This window comes from Hemicordylus capensis, chromosome 1 (assembly GCF_027244095.1).
Source record: "Hemicordylus capensis ecotype Gifberg chromosome 1, rHemCap1.1.pri, whole genome shotgun sequence".
NCBI lineage: Eukaryota > Metazoa > Chordata > Lepidosauria > Squamata > Cordylidae > Hemicordylus > Hemicordylus capensis.
Window position 1 is genome coordinate 182,077,314 of NC_069657.1, and position 16,319 is coordinate 182,093,632.

At 40.6% G+C, this 16,319-nt stretch overlaps 1 protein-coding gene across 38 annotated transcripts in view; it reads right to left on the bottom strand.

The window, feature by feature from the left end:
* NEB (nebulin) overlaps positions 1-16,319 on the bottom strand; it is a 268,629-nt gene that overhangs the window by 226,954 nt on the left and 25,356 nt on the right. For all 38 annotated transcript variants that reach the window (XM_053258532.1, XM_053258395.1, XM_053258346.1 and 35 more), the window contains 14 exons: positions 15,966-16,067; positions 15,770-15,877; positions 15,575-15,679; positions 11,845-11,943; positions 9,760-9,864; positions 7,685-7,792; positions 7,462-7,575; positions 6,253-6,354; positions 6,061-6,168; positions 5,866-5,970; positions 2,913-3,011; positions 1,811-1,915; positions 445-552; positions 237-350 (listed from right to left, as the gene is read on the bottom strand). In XM_053258532.1, coding sequence (XP_053114507.1) covers positions 237-350; positions 445-552; positions 1,811-1,915; positions 2,913-3,011; positions 5,866-5,970; positions 6,061-6,168; positions 6,253-6,354; positions 7,462-7,575; positions 7,685-7,792; positions 9,760-9,864; positions 11,845-11,943; positions 15,575-15,679; positions 15,770-15,877; positions 15,966-16,067 — 1,482 coding nt within the window. The remainder of the gene's footprint in view (positions 1-236; positions 351-444; positions 553-1,810; positions 1,916-2,912; positions 3,012-5,865; positions 5,971-6,060; positions 6,169-6,252; positions 6,355-7,461; positions 7,576-7,684; positions 7,793-9,759; positions 9,865-11,844; positions 11,944-15,574; positions 15,680-15,769; positions 15,878-15,965; positions 16,068-16,319) is intronic.

A 16,319-nucleotide genomic window follows, 5' to 3' on the forward strand; every position in this document is an offset into this window, starting at 1 on the left:
TATTTTGGAAGAGTTTTTAAAGGGCTTTTTTTAAAAAGCAAGGTTAAGCCCGTACTGGATAAGAAATCACAGATTATAATTTTATAAAATAATTTAGTAAATTACATTATGACATTTATACTTGCTTTTTGTTTTGAAGTTCTTGGATGGGGGTCAGCTAAAAATTATTTAAATAAATGACGCATACTACTAACAGCCCATAAATGCTAGCTAGAGAGTTCTTTACAGGTACTTACATCACTCTGCTGCTTGGCCACTTTCCGAGAATGCAGCATCTTGGGGTCATCCTCAATGCTCAAAGCTCCAATTAGCTTCCCTTTGCTCTTTTCATAACCCAACTTATACTGCACCTACAAGAGGGGAAGACATGATTAACTGCCTGTAACCTCTACAACCAACACCAAATAATTCTTAAAGCTACAGTCATTTCTATGCAACACTTACATCACTTGCAATTTTGCGATTGGCTTTAGCAGCAAGAATAGGAATGGCATCAAGCTTGATTTCAAATTTCTTAGCTTTGGATTTGTCCCAGTCATACTTATACCAAGTCTGATAGAAGGAGAAAGAAGCAAATGGCATTAGGAAGATGTGATGTACTATCAGGAAGATATAACATAAAATCCATCCATTGATTCTACAGAGCTTATAAAGCCATGAGAATCAGTATGTTTGGATTAGCAAGGAACATGAAGATTGTTTTGCAATCTTAAATGCATCACTCAGATTATCAGTTTTGACTAGTCAAGCTGTACTTTGCAAAATTTCAGCAGTCAGTTTTGAAACCCAGTCTGAGGATATGGCTCTCACTGAAATTTGTTGAACTTTCACAAAAAGAGTTCTTTAGCACAGTATTCTATATGTCATGGTTGGGTACCTAAACGGGCTGACCAGCGTGGCCCAAAACACCCCTATCATGTTTCAGACATATCCTCAGCCCAAAGCTATGCACATTTACTAGGAATATGTCACACTGATTTCAATGAGATTTACTCCCTATAAGGTGAAATACGACTGCAGTCTTATTTGACCAGGACCAGGAAGCAAAGCCCTTAGTAAGGCAAAGATGCTTTCCTGACAATGGCAGCTATTGAGCCCATGCACCTCTTTCTTCATTTCTTGCTTCGTCTACACCAGGGCTGCTCAGCTTCAGGCCTCTTGCAGATGTTGGCCTACAATTCCCATAATCCCTGGCTATTGGCCACTGTGGTTGGGGATTATGGGAACTGTAGTTCAAAAACAACTGGGGAGACCTATGTTTAGCAGGCCTGGTCTACACCTTCAGGGCCCTGGCTCTGCTACTAATACACATTCCCATCCCTTCTTCCTCTCTGTTTCCAGATCAACTTCCCATTCAGCCCCCCAGGCCCCCACATATTTACCTTCTCAAGACTCCTGCCTCTAATTCCCTACTTTCTGCCATTCACAAACAGCTTCTTCAGAACATTTGTAGAGACGTTTTACTTCCTCCTGTTCTTTGCATTCATCCTACCCAAGCCTTCCCACAATTCCCTTTTTCTGCCTCCACCACCAATCCCTTTCTCAAACCTGTTTCTTAGTCCCCACAAGGTCCCCTTCCTTCAGTCACATGCCTCTGGGGGCTCTCTGGCCCTGAACGCTCCTTACTCCTGGGCTCAGGTTTCTGCATGTCCCATTGCAATAAATAACACTCTTCCTGACATATATGCAATAGCCATCATTATAATGCCTGCTAATACATAATCTAATAATGATGTAATCTAACAATAGGTGCAAAAATGGATCTTTCCAGCTGTGAAAGTGTCATGCACACTGTAAAGCTCATACTCACATCACTGAGGTTATATGCATTAACTCTGGACTGGAGAAACAATGGGGCATCTGGTGGGATGTGGCATTTGAATTTCTCACCCTCATGTTTGGCTTTGTAGTTCAGCTGAAAAGAATAACCAGACATTCACATAGAAAGGTGACTTTCCTTGATATGGCAGCACAGGTTGTTAATATCTGAACTGAATAAACAGACAGATTGAAATGTTCAACCCCAGCTTTCTCAAATCTCAGCAGCATCCCATTTGTGACCCAAATGTACAGCCAGTGTCCCACTCCATTCTTGCTACACTCCTGCTGGCCAACCAGCATTGTGCTTGTAGGAGAGTATTGTTCAGCATGCTAGGGGGAGGAGCAATATTTGGAGGTATACTTCAGGGACATATTTTCAGGCAGCATGAGTGATTACACAGGGAAGTGGGGGGAGGTCACCAAAAAAACTTGCCCACATGCCCTTACACAATAAAAAACACTCTTTTGTGAGAGCACCTTTAGTCTAGATGTTAGCCAAGAATTGCTACCTTACTCCCAGGGCTTAATGTGAGTCATTGTTTTCCCATGGATCAACACTGAATGACTAAGGTGAGCCCTAGAACAGGGTTTCTTAACCTTGGGCCCCCAGATGTTGTTGGACTACAACTCCCATCATCCCCAGATATGGCCTTTGTGGCTGAGGATGATGGGAGTTGGAGTCCAAAAACATCTGGGGGCCCAAGGTTAAGAAACCCTGCCCTAGAACGTATGAAATCATGTCTGAACATGTGGAAAGTGGATTTTCTCCGCTCTCTATTATATTTATTATAAATAAATCAAACAAATAACTTTCCTCATCAGGGATTAGCCACAGTCTATCTCCAGGCATATGAGACAGTCCCAGCATTATTTTAATTTAAAATTAGCTACGGCTTATTCCTGCTTCTGTACACATGAAACAATCGGGTCAAACAGTCAAGTATCAGGCCTCATCAATTTGCCTGTACTGGGTCCCTTTCAGTGTTCTCACAAGGTGAAGACACAGTACTGTCACTGGAAACAGTCACACAAGCTATCATGAAATATAAGATCAGGCAGGAATTTGTTGTTTGAGTTGCCAGGGTACTTACATCACTCAGCTGCTTGGAATTAATCTGTGCTTGCACCAAAACAGGAGAATCTGTCACTTGTGTAAATTTGATGGTATCAGGATGTTTTCTGTATGTATACTAGAGAAAGTAGAAGGAGGGGGGGGATCTCAATGAGAGTTAATATCCAGTATGCATCAGTATATAGCATAGCATAGTCTTTATTTTGGTCTTTGACCAGCATAACAGCAAAATAGACAAAAACGGTTCAAACAATCTACTACTACAAAATAATAAAAAGTCTCTATAAAATTACTTAATATAATAAGTAGAAGAAGCTAGAAGTTAAAACTATGAACATAAAACTATATACAAAAGTTAGTCAACACTATTAACAGAATGGCACTGAGTATAAAGGTAGCAAGACAGCAAAATTATGTAATGAATACAGAGCGGTGTTAAATCTCATACCATATTGTATTCTATACTATGTATGGCAGCAACATATCCAGCGAGTGGAGGCAACATACATATAGGCTTTAGAATATTTAGTTCTTAATGAGCTCTAAACTAATTTTGCTAGCTATAAGGCGGAAGCTAGTCACATTATAGGATCTAGAGCCATTCTGATCTGCCAAGAGGAAATTTAGGTAAAAGGAATCAGTACAGCCTGGATATGAGCCTATATCTGAAGAGATGAGCTTATGCCGAATATCAAGGTAATAGTGACAGTACAAGAGTACATGAGCCATCGTTTCAATCTCACCAGAGCCACAGAGGCAAATATGCTCTCCATATGGAATTCTTTGGTTTCTCCCTTCCATCACAGCTGTGCATAAGGCATTGCATCGGGCCAATGTCAGGGCTCTGTGGTACTTTGGGACTGTTAGCTGGTTTAAATAGTTGGCAGGGGTAAAGCTCAAAATTTGATTGCCCAAAAAGTCACCAACCAGAATAGAGCCCTGATCAATTTGCCACTCCATATCATAAATTCTTTCTCTTATTTTGAGTCTGGCATTTTCATAACCCAGGGTTAGCAGTGCAGTGGGAGGAAAACCGTAATAATATAGCCTTTCCTCCACCCCTTTTCCCCACCTTGAGTGAGATATGTCCTTTAGCACCAAAGGAGCTAAACCAATGGGATGGAAAATCATCTTAAACCAAAATTCAAAAATAATAATCCAAGCCCTAGCCTCTATTTTGAGCAACCCTGTTTCCAGCCGTAGAACCGCCCTAGGAATGCAGCTGGGGACCTGAAATATATATTTCAGGAAATTAGATTGAACCGCTTCTAATTTAGAGAAATTAGGGTATATGCCCAGCTGCATGCCGTACAAGAGCTGTGCACAGACTTTGGCTTCAAAGAGTTTAATAGCTGCAGGGATAAAATGGGCACCCCTGGAGTAGTAATCTGTATATAGTATTACACTATTAGACATCTATCAATATAAATAACTGATTTTATGAACCAAATTCATATATAATGGTATTATTTTTTCATTTATTTAGCAAACGTAGAACTGGCCAAACTAAGATAGAACACTGTCATTTTCAGATCTTAAAGCCTCCAGACTTCCAAAGCCAGAAAATGTACAAAGAGTGTCATATTTCATCTAGGGACTTATCAGAAAAGGTTTAATTCCTTTCTTGTTTCACAGCATACTGCAAGATTTCAGAAGTCCAGAATCATGGATGACGATGTAACTCTACCAAGCATATATGCGATGTTGTCATGTAATCCATTATTTGAACTGATGCTGGTGTGCTTAAAGAAGATGAACAGCACCTGTTGTGTGGCTTCACTTGACATGTGCGTCTAAGCACGTTCTGGCCACTAGATGTCATGAGAATACTGCGCAATAATACAGACAGCCACATTTCAGAAAGGAGAGATCTGAGGGGCATACTACAACTTACAAGTGAAGAATTAAAGAAGGCTCTCTGCTTTTCTTGTCATGAGAAGCAGCCTTTCTTGTGAGGTATAAGCAAAAGGGCAGCTGATGAGGAAGAGGAGCTTAAGCTGTTCCCTAGGGACATGCATGAGCCGGCCACTTCCGGGCACCAGGGCAGCATGAGGGTATGCTGCTGCCCCGCACCAGTGATTTTTGATACAGCGCTAGCGGGGGAAATGTGGGGGTTGGGGGAAAGAGCACCCTTCCTGCTCCTTAAAGGTAACCCCCCACCCGCTCCGCCAAACTGGCCAGACCGCCGGACTGGTTTGGAGGTCCAGAAAAGGACCTCTGGAGCAGTTCGTGCACATCCCTACTGTTCCCCAATGGCCATCTTTCAGCATAATTACCCCCTTTCCCTGACAATGTTTCCACTCAACATTACAGTCTCCTGAGGCTCCTTTTCATTAAAGAAAATTGTCAGGTCTTCATTACAAATATTTGTGAATAATGGGTAGTTTCTCAAATCAAACATAGCTTTTATTGGAAAGCAAAACAAACATTTCAGCAGTGGGTGGACTGAAAAGCATTATTTTCAGCTCTGTGCATTATTAAAGTCTATGACTGATGTAGTTAATTAATACTTAGTCTAGGTCCTCTTTGCTGAAGTATCTACTAACAAAAGACTCCTTTATATACTAATATTTTTAAATATTTGCCTATGTTATACATTGCATTTTACCATTTCAGCATTACAATATGATTTATGAGATGTTTATTTTGGAAAATATAAGTTTGGCGGGGTGTGTGTTTGTGTGGAATCTAAGCTCTGTCTAGTAATGTCTAGAACTAGGCCAGTTAGCATAAGATAAGAACAGCCCTGCTGAATCCGGCCTAAGTACTATCCAATCCAGCATCCTGTTCCCCACAGCGGCTCACTAGATGCCTCTGGGACGCCCTCATGCAAGAGATGAAGGGATGCCCCCTCTCCTGCTGTTGCTCCCCTGCAACTGGTATGCAGAGGCATCTGATGTCACACTTCTTGCTATGACATCCCATGTCAGATAAAGATAGGCTGTCACAACAACTACACTTTTTATACTTACATCTTTGCACTGGTCTAGTTTTTTCAGAGCTTCATACTCTTGAGTTATGGTCTGTGGGAAGTAGCATTTGTTCTTGTCTTCTTCATAGTCTGCTTTGTAGTTTTTCTAGGGAAATATCAAGAGATCAATAACCACTGTGAACTCACTCTGAAAAGGGGGTGCTAGTATGGTAAACATTACTGCATTCATACTTACATCACTCTTCATCGCTTCAACCCTCATGCAGTGTGCCTGATACGGATCCTCAAAGGTGCCAATATACTTGCCCAAAATATTAGCTTTGTATGGTTCACTATATTTAACCTGTAAAATAAATGCCATGTGTTATAAACATGCAGCTGGAGGAGGTTTGTGCCACAGTACAGGAGCATCAGTTGCAAGACTTACTTCGCTGAAGTTCTTTAGAGCATTGTCAAGCTGATACTTGGGAGTCTCACAGTAGTTAATGCTTTTCCCTTTCCCTTTTTCATAGGCTTCTCTATACAATCTCTGCAATGGAGAAAAGTATAAAAGCCATAAAACAAAGGAGCCCTGAGGCCTAGCTGGTATCATCACTCTTTCTACCCCATGATATGATCAGTTTAGCCAGCCAGCACTGCCTGCAAATTCTGAAAACAGATGTTTTACTTATCCAAAACAACTATGAGAACATCAATAGAATCCTGCTGGATCAGACAATCTACTCCAATATCCTGTTTCCAAGAGCATCTAGCCAGGTGTTTTGCGCAGGCCACCATCAAGCCCTGAAGGTCACTGTCCCTCCCCAGTGTATGTCCCCAGCAACTCCCATTAGGAGGTGTACTGCTTCTGAACTTGGAGTTACTATTACCATACAGTCATCATGGCTACTAACCAAGTACTGTATCTAATGCCCTTTTATTATGTAATTATGTAATTATTTATTTTTACATTTTAGATCCCGCTCTTCCTCCAAGGAGCCCAGAGCAGTGCACTACATACTTAGGTTTCTCCTCACAACAACCCTGTGAAGTAGGTTAGGCTGAGAGAGAAGTGACTGGCCCAGAGTCACCCAGCTAGTTTCATGGCTGAATGGGGATTTGAACTTGGGTCTCCCCGGTCCTAGGCCAGCACTCTAACCACTACAACACGTTTTTAAAAGCCATCTAAGCCAATGGCCATCAACACACTTCATAGAAACAAACATTGGAATTAATTATGCCTTATGTGGAACCCTTTTAGTGTTAAACATCTGCTGCATATTAATTTTACCTTTGGAAATGGAAGTTCACCAAAGCCCGAGTAAAAACATTTTGAAATATGTGACTCTTCCTTATCCGTCTTTTTACTGGTAGGGGTTAAACCAGCATTGGATAGGAATCACAGATTATAGTTTTTTAAAATAATGTGAATGTTTACTCAGAAGAAATTCCCACTGAAGTCAATAAGGTTTACTCCCAGGTAAGTGTGCATAGGATTGCAGTCTTTGTATTGTTTTATTCTATTCTTGCTTCTTGTTTTAAAATTCTTGGAATGTGACAAGCTAAACAAAATTAAACTAAATAGACATTTACACAGAATTCAGTACAGTGTCAGTGTCCCATAAATTTAACTAGTGAGTACTTTACAGGTACTTACATCACTCTGCTGCTTGGCCACTTTCAGAGAATGTAGCATCTTGGGGTCATCCTCAATGCTCAAAGCTCCAATTAGCTTCCCTTTGCTCATTTCATAACCCTTCTTATACTCCACCTACAAGGGGAAAATAAATTAGCATTTTGTTCTATAATCTGTAGCTTCCACAAGCAAAACCAAATAACTTTTAAAAGCTACAGTACATTTATTTCTATGCAACACTTACATCACTTGCAATTTTGCGATTGGCTTTAGCAGCAAGAATAGGAATGGAATCAAGCTTGATTTCAAATTTCTTAGCTTTGGATTTGTCCCAGTCATACTTATACCAAGTCTGATAGAAGGAGAAAGAAGCAAATAGCATTAGGAAGATGTGATGTACTATCAGGAAGATATAACATAAAATCCATCCACTGATTCTACAGAGCATATAAAGCCATGAGAATCAGTATGTCTGGATTAGCAAGGAACATGAAGATTGTTTTGCAATCTTAAATGCATCACTCAGATTATCAGTTTTGACTAGCCAAGTTGTACCTTGCAAAATTTCAGCAGTCAGTTTTGAAACCCAGTCTGAGGATATGGCTCTCACTGAAATTTGTTGAACTTTTACTAAAAGAGTTCTTTAGCACAGTAAGAAACAAATAACGTTAGGAGGGTGTGACATACAAGAACAACCCATCTGTTTAGTGTAATTGATACATACAGTTACAACTACTGATATGTATGGATTACTCACATGCAGTGGAATTATTTTTTATTATATTTATTGAACTTAAAATCTGTCTGCCTTAAAACTTTTAACAGCCCGGTTTAAAAACACAATCAGCTGGTTTCAGAATGCAATAATTCTCACTGAAGTATTTGGAACTTGTACCAAAGGAGTTCTTTAGTAACTGAATAGAACTTTGTATGCCAAAATAAAGGTCCAGGGATCGCATCAGGCAATTTGTGGTAATCAACACAGCAAAGAGAAACCTTGCCACACTGCACTGAACTATCTTCAGAACTATGGAACTATGCCCTTCATAGATTATTGTTGCCTAACAACCAATGTAACTTAAGCCCTATTCACACGTAGGCTTAGGAATGTGCTCAGTATTTGCATCTATAGATCAGTATTTGTGATAAGTACTTGCATCTATAGATCTGTACCCACAAAGTTATTCACGGGTCATGCTGAATACACATGCAGCAGTACACTTCCTACCTGTACCTGCATTTGAGGGAGTCTGTACCCAAGTTCATTTTGAAATGAACACATGTACAGTCAGTCACAAAAACAACCTGAACACATGTACAATGTAATGTCTGAACACGGCTCATGCTCTTTCTTTCCCCTCTTTTCTTCTTTGTGTTTGATCCTAAAAACCTCTTTCCTTCCAGTCTCATCCACCAAAACTTTATTTTCTCCTCATTCACCTATCCCCAGCCTTCTCTTGCTCTGCTTTTCTAGTACTCCTCTCTTTGTGTTTTTTTAACCAACCATCCCCCCAATCTTCTTCATCTGTCTTTCCCATAATTCCCTAACTCTGCCTCCTCCACCAATCTATCTCTCAAAACTGTTTCTTACCACCACCACTACCCTCCACAAGGCAGCCCAAACCCCTTGTTTCAGTCACTTGCATCTGTGCTCTCCAGTACGTAACTGTCCCACCTCCTAGGCTCAACTTTCTGCAGGTGCCATTGCAATAAATAAAATTTCCCCTGACATATACCCAATGTTTGTTTATTTATTTATTTATTCGATTTCTACTAGTGGCGCCCCCGTCCCATGCTGGCATGCCCGGCTTTCTGGCTGGCTGGCCAGCCAACCGGCCACTTCCCACACCCCCGGCCACCCGCTTCTCGCCCCACCACTACCCCCTGTGCCTCCTCCTACCACTGGGTAGGCCAGGGCCAGGCCGTCCCGCCACCGCCTCCTCCTGCCGCCTCCTCCCGGCTGGGGGGCTTTGCCCGCCAGCCACCCACCTCCTCAGGCCGGCGGGGTGAGCCTCTGAGCTCCCTACCACTTCATGGCACAGCACAGCCAACCAACAGATGCCCGCAGCCCCCAGAGCCAACTGTCAATCTGTGTGTCGGCTTTCCAGCCATGTGCAGCCACCATACTCCCTGCCGCTCCAGAACTGTCACATGCTCTCACGAGAAGTTGCCACACATGGCCCGTCTGGGAGAAATAATTATATGGATGGCAGAAACCACATTTAAAACCACCATCATGATGTCATCTAACAATAGTGACGCAAAAATGAATCTGTCCATCTGTGAAAGTGTCACGTAGACTATAAGGCTCATACTCACATCACTGAGGTTATATGCATTTACTCTGGACTGGAGGAACAATGGAGCGTCTGGTGGGAAGTGGCATTTGAATTTCTCACCCTCATGTTTGGCTTTGTAGTTCAACTGAAAAGAATACCAAACAAAAAAAGATTGGCATTAAAAAGTGACGTCTTGAAGGACCTCCCTTGAAATGGTATAGTAGCATACATTGTTAATATCTGGACTTAATAAGTAGGCAGTCTGAAACATTTAACATCAGATTCACAATCGCATCTGTGAGCGAAATGTTCATCCATTGTAAAAAAGCATATCTCTTATTGCTATCTGAAAAACCAATCAGTTCACACTATCTGAGAACATTTTGCTTTTAGGTGGCACAATGACAACAGATGGGCATTTGCTTGCTTTCAGACCATGTAGCCTCCTACATTAAAAATAGCAAGACATAAAATTTTCCATTCGACAGGAGCGAGTCCTTGCTGTTTGAATGACAATTACCTACAAGACTTAACAGGGTCAGTCCACAAGCATCTATTTCACTGCCTTGTCTGTATTCCCTGTCTATAACACACCTGTTTGTCTGGATGTTTTGCATTTCTTCAGGGCCACGTAGATGAAAATTATATTATATTAAAGCACGATGTAGAATAAAAAACACTTAACAATATGGGGTTCAATTATTTAAAATCAAGCAGGCAATATGCCTAGAAAATACACTGCATCATTGCACAGGCCATCCTCCAAAACAAAAATTGATTCCGATTGTAAGTAACTAATGAACATAAAATCACTGATTGCTACTTTAGTCCCAGGGCTTCATGAGAGCCAGAGTTTTACCACAGATCAAAACTGAATAGCCTGGAACATATGCTCAGGCCTGGAACATATGGTTACTGTACTTGATTACTGTAATGCGCTCTATGTGGGACTGGGACTGCCCTTATATGTAGTCCAGAAACTGAAACTGCAACGGTGCAAAATGTGGCGGCCAGGCTGGTCTCCGGGTCAGCTTGAAGAGACCACATTACACCTTTATTAAAAGAACTTCACTGGCCATCAATATGTTTCCGTGCAAAATTCAAAGTACTGGTTATAACCTATAAAGCCCTTAGGTCCAGAGTATTTAAGAGAACGCCTTCTTTGTTATGGAGCCACCTAATGGCACAGCGGGGAAGTAACTGGCCTAGGGAGCAAGAGATTGCTGGTTCAAATCCCCACTGATATGTTTCCCAAATTATTGGGAACACCTATATATAGGAAGCGATATAGGAAGACGCTGAAAGGCATAATCTCAAACTGCACAGGAGGAGGCAATGGTAAAACCCTTCTATATTCTACCAAACACAACCACAGGACTCTGTGGTTGCCAGGAGTCAACACCGACTCAACGACACAACTTTACTTCTTTGTTATGAGTCCCGCCACCTATTGAGATTATTTGGGGAGCTCTATCTGCAGTTGCCAGCGGCTCGTCTAGTGGCTACTCAAGGACTGGCCTTCTCCATTGCCACCCCAACACTTTGGAATGTGCTCCCTGCTGAAATAAGAGCCCTCCCCCCCCCCATCTCTGAGAACGTTTTAAAAAGGCTGTTAAGACATTTGCTCATCCAGGCTTTTAATTAGACTTATAGAATTTAACATTGTTTTGAAATTTTAAATTACTTTAATTTTTAAAATTTTGTTTTAATTGGTGTTGTTTTATTGTAAACCACCCAGAGACATGAGTTTTGGGAAGTATATAAATCTATAAAATAAATAAATAAAAGAAACATATGGAGTGATGTCTGAGCATGTGGAAAGTATCAAATAAATACAACAAATGAAAACTTTTTCTCATCAGTAATTAACTACAACTCACCAAAAGGCACATGAACAAAAGCTGCAGGATTTCCACGTCACCGGTACATGCCTTTCAGAGACTTTTGAGACCCAGCATTTATTGTATAAGAAATTGTTTTTCCTACTTATTCTTACTTCTGTACACATGAAACCATTGGGTCATGCATCTCTGTCTATACAGGATGCCTTTCAGTGTTGCACAAGGAAAAGCACAATGAAACATAAGATGAGGCAGACATGTGTTTAAGTAGCCAAGTTACTTACATCACTCAACTGCTTCGAATTAACCTGTGCTTGCACCTGAACAGGAGAATCTGTCACTTGCGTAAATTTGATCGTATCGGGATGCTTTTTGTAGGTATACTAGAGGAATGAGAAGGGGGAGGCGGGAAACAGGAAAATGTAGATTAATGTATAGAATGCATCAGCATCCATCTTTATTTATTTCTCTATGTAAACTGCTTTGGAAACGTTTGTTGAAAAGCAGTATATAAATATTTGTTGTTGTTATATTACAGTATTATTAGTTCTATATCAGTATAAACCCTAAGTTTTATAAACCAATTTCAGATGTAGTAGTAAAGTAGAACTGGCTAAACCAAATTAGACCATTGACATTTGTAGATCTCAAAGCCCATTTATAGGACATCTTTCCTCCAACGAAAGACCCAAAGTTGGGAACCCCTGAATGAGACTGAGAGATAAGAGTTCAGTGCCTCAGTGCCATCCAGTGAGTCTCATGGCTGAGTGAGAATGGGATAGGAAAAATCCAAACGTAGCAGATTCCTGCACTGAGCAGAAGGTCAGACAAGAAGACCTCCAAGGTCCCTTCCAAATCTAAAATGCCATGTTAAAGGTCTCAGATTTCCAGGCAGGAATATATGGTTTGAATAATGGGCTTCACAACATACTGTGCCTGTCAGAACGATAAATGGTAGTGAGTCACAAACAGGTGCTGTAGCACAGGCCACTATGTGCACTGCCAGGGCTAAAGTGGATGGGCAACATATGTACACTAGGCCTGTGTAAATTCAGAAAATTCAGATTTGGATTCGACCTGATCCAAATCTGACAATATGGGCTCTGACAATATCGGAATATCGGATCAGATTTGGAATCTGAATTCTAACAAATTTAGATTTTCCCCCATAGTGGTCAATGGGGAAATCCTTTCATATTTTTGGAATGGATGAGCATACCATTATGAAATGTAGCACACATGAAGTGCACATTGGCAGGACTGCATTATTTTTTCCAAAGCTAGCCTCAATTCCCTGATTCTTGGTGAATTTTTGATTTTTTTTCTTTTTAAATGGCTAAAAATTGTGAAATCTGGCTAGCTGTATCTGTGCATGTGCAGAAGCCATCTTGAGTGCTCAGCAACACTGCTGAGCACTCAAGAGGTCATCCACACACACGCCATTTGCATGACATGCTGGGACCAGGAAACTTCCTGTTTGCAAACAGGAAGCCCTCACACAGATTCGCTTGTAAGAATGGACAGTGGGGCTGCTTGTTATGGACAGCGCCACACTGGGGTGGCAGAAGAGCAACAGAGGGGCAGGTAAGACCTGCCTCCCTCTGTTTAAAGTGCCCGCTTGACACCACCCTGCATGTGCATGAAATGGTTCATGCACATCCCTAATTAAAAGGACTTCACACTTTTTAATGGCTAGAAGGGAAAGAGAGAGAAAAGAAATATTTGAAGTACTTTCACTTTTACTGTCAGTGTGCTTCTGCTATGGTGAAGACAAAATCAAAGAAATGTCCTTGTTCCTCTACATGGGTGTGGGCTGATGGTTCTGGGGTGGACTTCAGATCCAGAATGTTTTGTAAAGTTCTGGCTTGAAACAAGCTCATTTTATCACTTTTTTCAATTAGGGTTTTTCTTCTTCAAAATTTCTCTCGGAATCAGAGGCATTACCCATAGGCTAAAAACAACAACACAGAGTCCTGCCAAGGTGGACTTCATGTGCCAGATTTCAAAACTGTATGCCTATCTATTCAGGAGATATAAAGGGGAGGGAAAAGGGGCATGCTGTTACCCCTTTTAATGAAGACAAAGAGCAGATTCCTCCACATGCTGGTGGAATCATGGTCCAAGGAGCGTCTTCCGTTTCAGTATTTTTTGTAAGGTTCTGGCTTGTTTCAAGCCAGATGTCACCATTTGTAGACTTTAAATTAAAAAAACCCCAAAAATTTCAAAAATTCACCCCAAATCAAGAAATTGACAAATTCTCTTAAGGGGACCCTGACCACCTTCCCCACATGTGTAGCAAGTTTCAAGGACCAAGTACCAGCTGGTGATTTTAGTGATTTTTGTTGATTTCCCCATTCACCTCTATGGAGAGAAATCCTATTCGATTTTGCCAATTCAAAAATTCTGAAGTATTTCTGAAATTAATTTTGATATTTTTGAATTAATTCTGACTTTGCTGATCTGTTTTTGTTTTGTTTTTTAATGGTTCATATTTTACTGATTTGGGGCAATTTCAGATAAAATACAAATTTTTGAATCTGAATCTGTTTTATCTGGCACAGGCCACATAACACAAAACCAGAGGTGAAGGGGCCTCCAATTTCATTTTCTGTATATCCAAATGCAGGCAACCGCAGTTGCACTGGAAAATGGAACCACAGTTTCCTTCTTTGAATTTTTGATCTGTACTTTAAGTTTGCTGTAAGTTTTACCGCCTTCAACTCCAGTTCTGTGGTGCCAGCATTACGTCCAAACACAGCACCATGGTCAGGCTCTTTTGCAACCAGAGTTGAGGGAGGAAGCTCCTCCCTCACTCCAGCTGCTATTGGCTGCCAGGGCCGTCCTTCAGTCACATGGGAAGCCCAGGCAGCTAGTCCCCCTTCCTCTCTGCAGTCAGCAAGACTGCAGAGAGGGAGCTCTCCATGACATCCAAATTTGGACAGGAGAATGGGGAGGGGGGCACAGGACTAGGGGTCCATTGGACCCGCGGTTCCATTTAATGTGTGAATGCGTCCATCTTTTTTCTTGATAAATTCTAAGTGTGGCTAAGCATGTTTTGGCCACTAGATGTCACAAAGATGCCATATAATACTTATGAATAGTCTCCATTCAGAATGATGAGATCTGGGGGATAAACTACAAGTGCATGTAAATAAGAGAAAGAAGACCCAGCACTTTTCTTTTAATGAAAAGCAGCCTCAGGGGGCTACAGTTCTGAGCAGAAGAGCTGTTGTGGGTAACAACAGGTGAAGCCTTTCCCCACCCATTATTTTACAGGTCAAATTGCCTCCATACTGCAGTAACACCACCTCAAAACCACAGCCTTCTAAAGCTGCTTTTCAGCAAAAGAAAACTGCCAAGGGCTTTGTTCTATACTTTTGAGAGTAACATGTAATCTGCCTCTGACTCAAAATCCAGTTGAAAGCAGACATGCACAAAATATATTAGATAGTGGAATAAAAAATTCCACAGAAGAGAAACTGAAAAGCATTTATTTTCAGCTCTGTGAATTATTAAAATCCATGATTGATGCAGTTAATTAGTGCTTAGCAAAGTCTACTCCTTTCTTAAGTACATATCAGTATTCTTATCCTGAGACCATAGTGTTCTTTTGTGAGACGCTTTGAGTGCTCAATATGGGGCAGAACGACCAGATAAAAATTATTTAAATAAACAGATTATATATTCATGCATATGTGATAAAATAGGTGCTGTATATGTTTGCAAATATTTGCTAGGTTTTAACTGAATAGTATGGTTTCTGAATATAAGTCATATATTTTGGAAAAAATATTTCTTTTTTAAAGCACTCACGTTTTTCTAGTAATTCCTTTTGTTATTTTCCTATTAACTAGACCAGTTGTAATATAGCAGCTTGACATTATACACGATCCACCACATATCAAAACAAATCGTGGATATTGGAGATTGAAACATAACAAATTGTTACAAAAATAAAATGTTAGAACTTGACACCAGAGAAAAGACAGCAAAGACTATCATTTTTTTACTTACGTCTTTGCACTGGTCTAGTTTTTTCATAGCTTCATACTCTTGAGTTATGGTCTGTGGGAAGTAGCATTTTGTCTTATCTTCTTCATAGTCCGCTTTGTAGTTTTTCTAGGGAAATATCAAGAGGTCAGGGACCACTGTGAACTCACTCCGAACAAGGGATGCCAATAAAGCCAACATAACTGCATTCATACTTACATCACTCTTCATTGCTTCAACTTTAATGCAATGTGAGTGATACGGGTCCTCATAACTGCCAATGTATTTGCCCAAGATATTAGTTTTGTATGGCTCACTATATTTAACCTGTAAAAGAAATGCCGTGTTAGAAATAATGGCAGCTGAAGGAAATCACATCCAAGCCATAGTACAGGAGTATTACTACAATACTCACATCGCTGAAGTTTTTCAGAACACTGTCAATTTGATACTTTGGAGTGTCACAGTAGTTAATGCTTGTTCCTTTTGCTTTTTCATATGCTTCCTTATACAGTCTCTGCCAGTGGGAATAAAAATGTAAAATTCATAAGCCCTAGCTTAGACCTTGACAAATTTTCTTTGGGTCTTGGAGCCAGTCCAAAAATTTAGGAGCCAGACAATAGACATGTAGCAAAATTACTGGACTTAGTGATGGATACTGTGGAGGAGGAAAATAAATAGGCATCTCTTTATCCTCTTTACAAATAACATGAAGAAACAGGGCTTCCTGGGACAAATAATGATTTTATTAAATAAATCTACCTCTGAA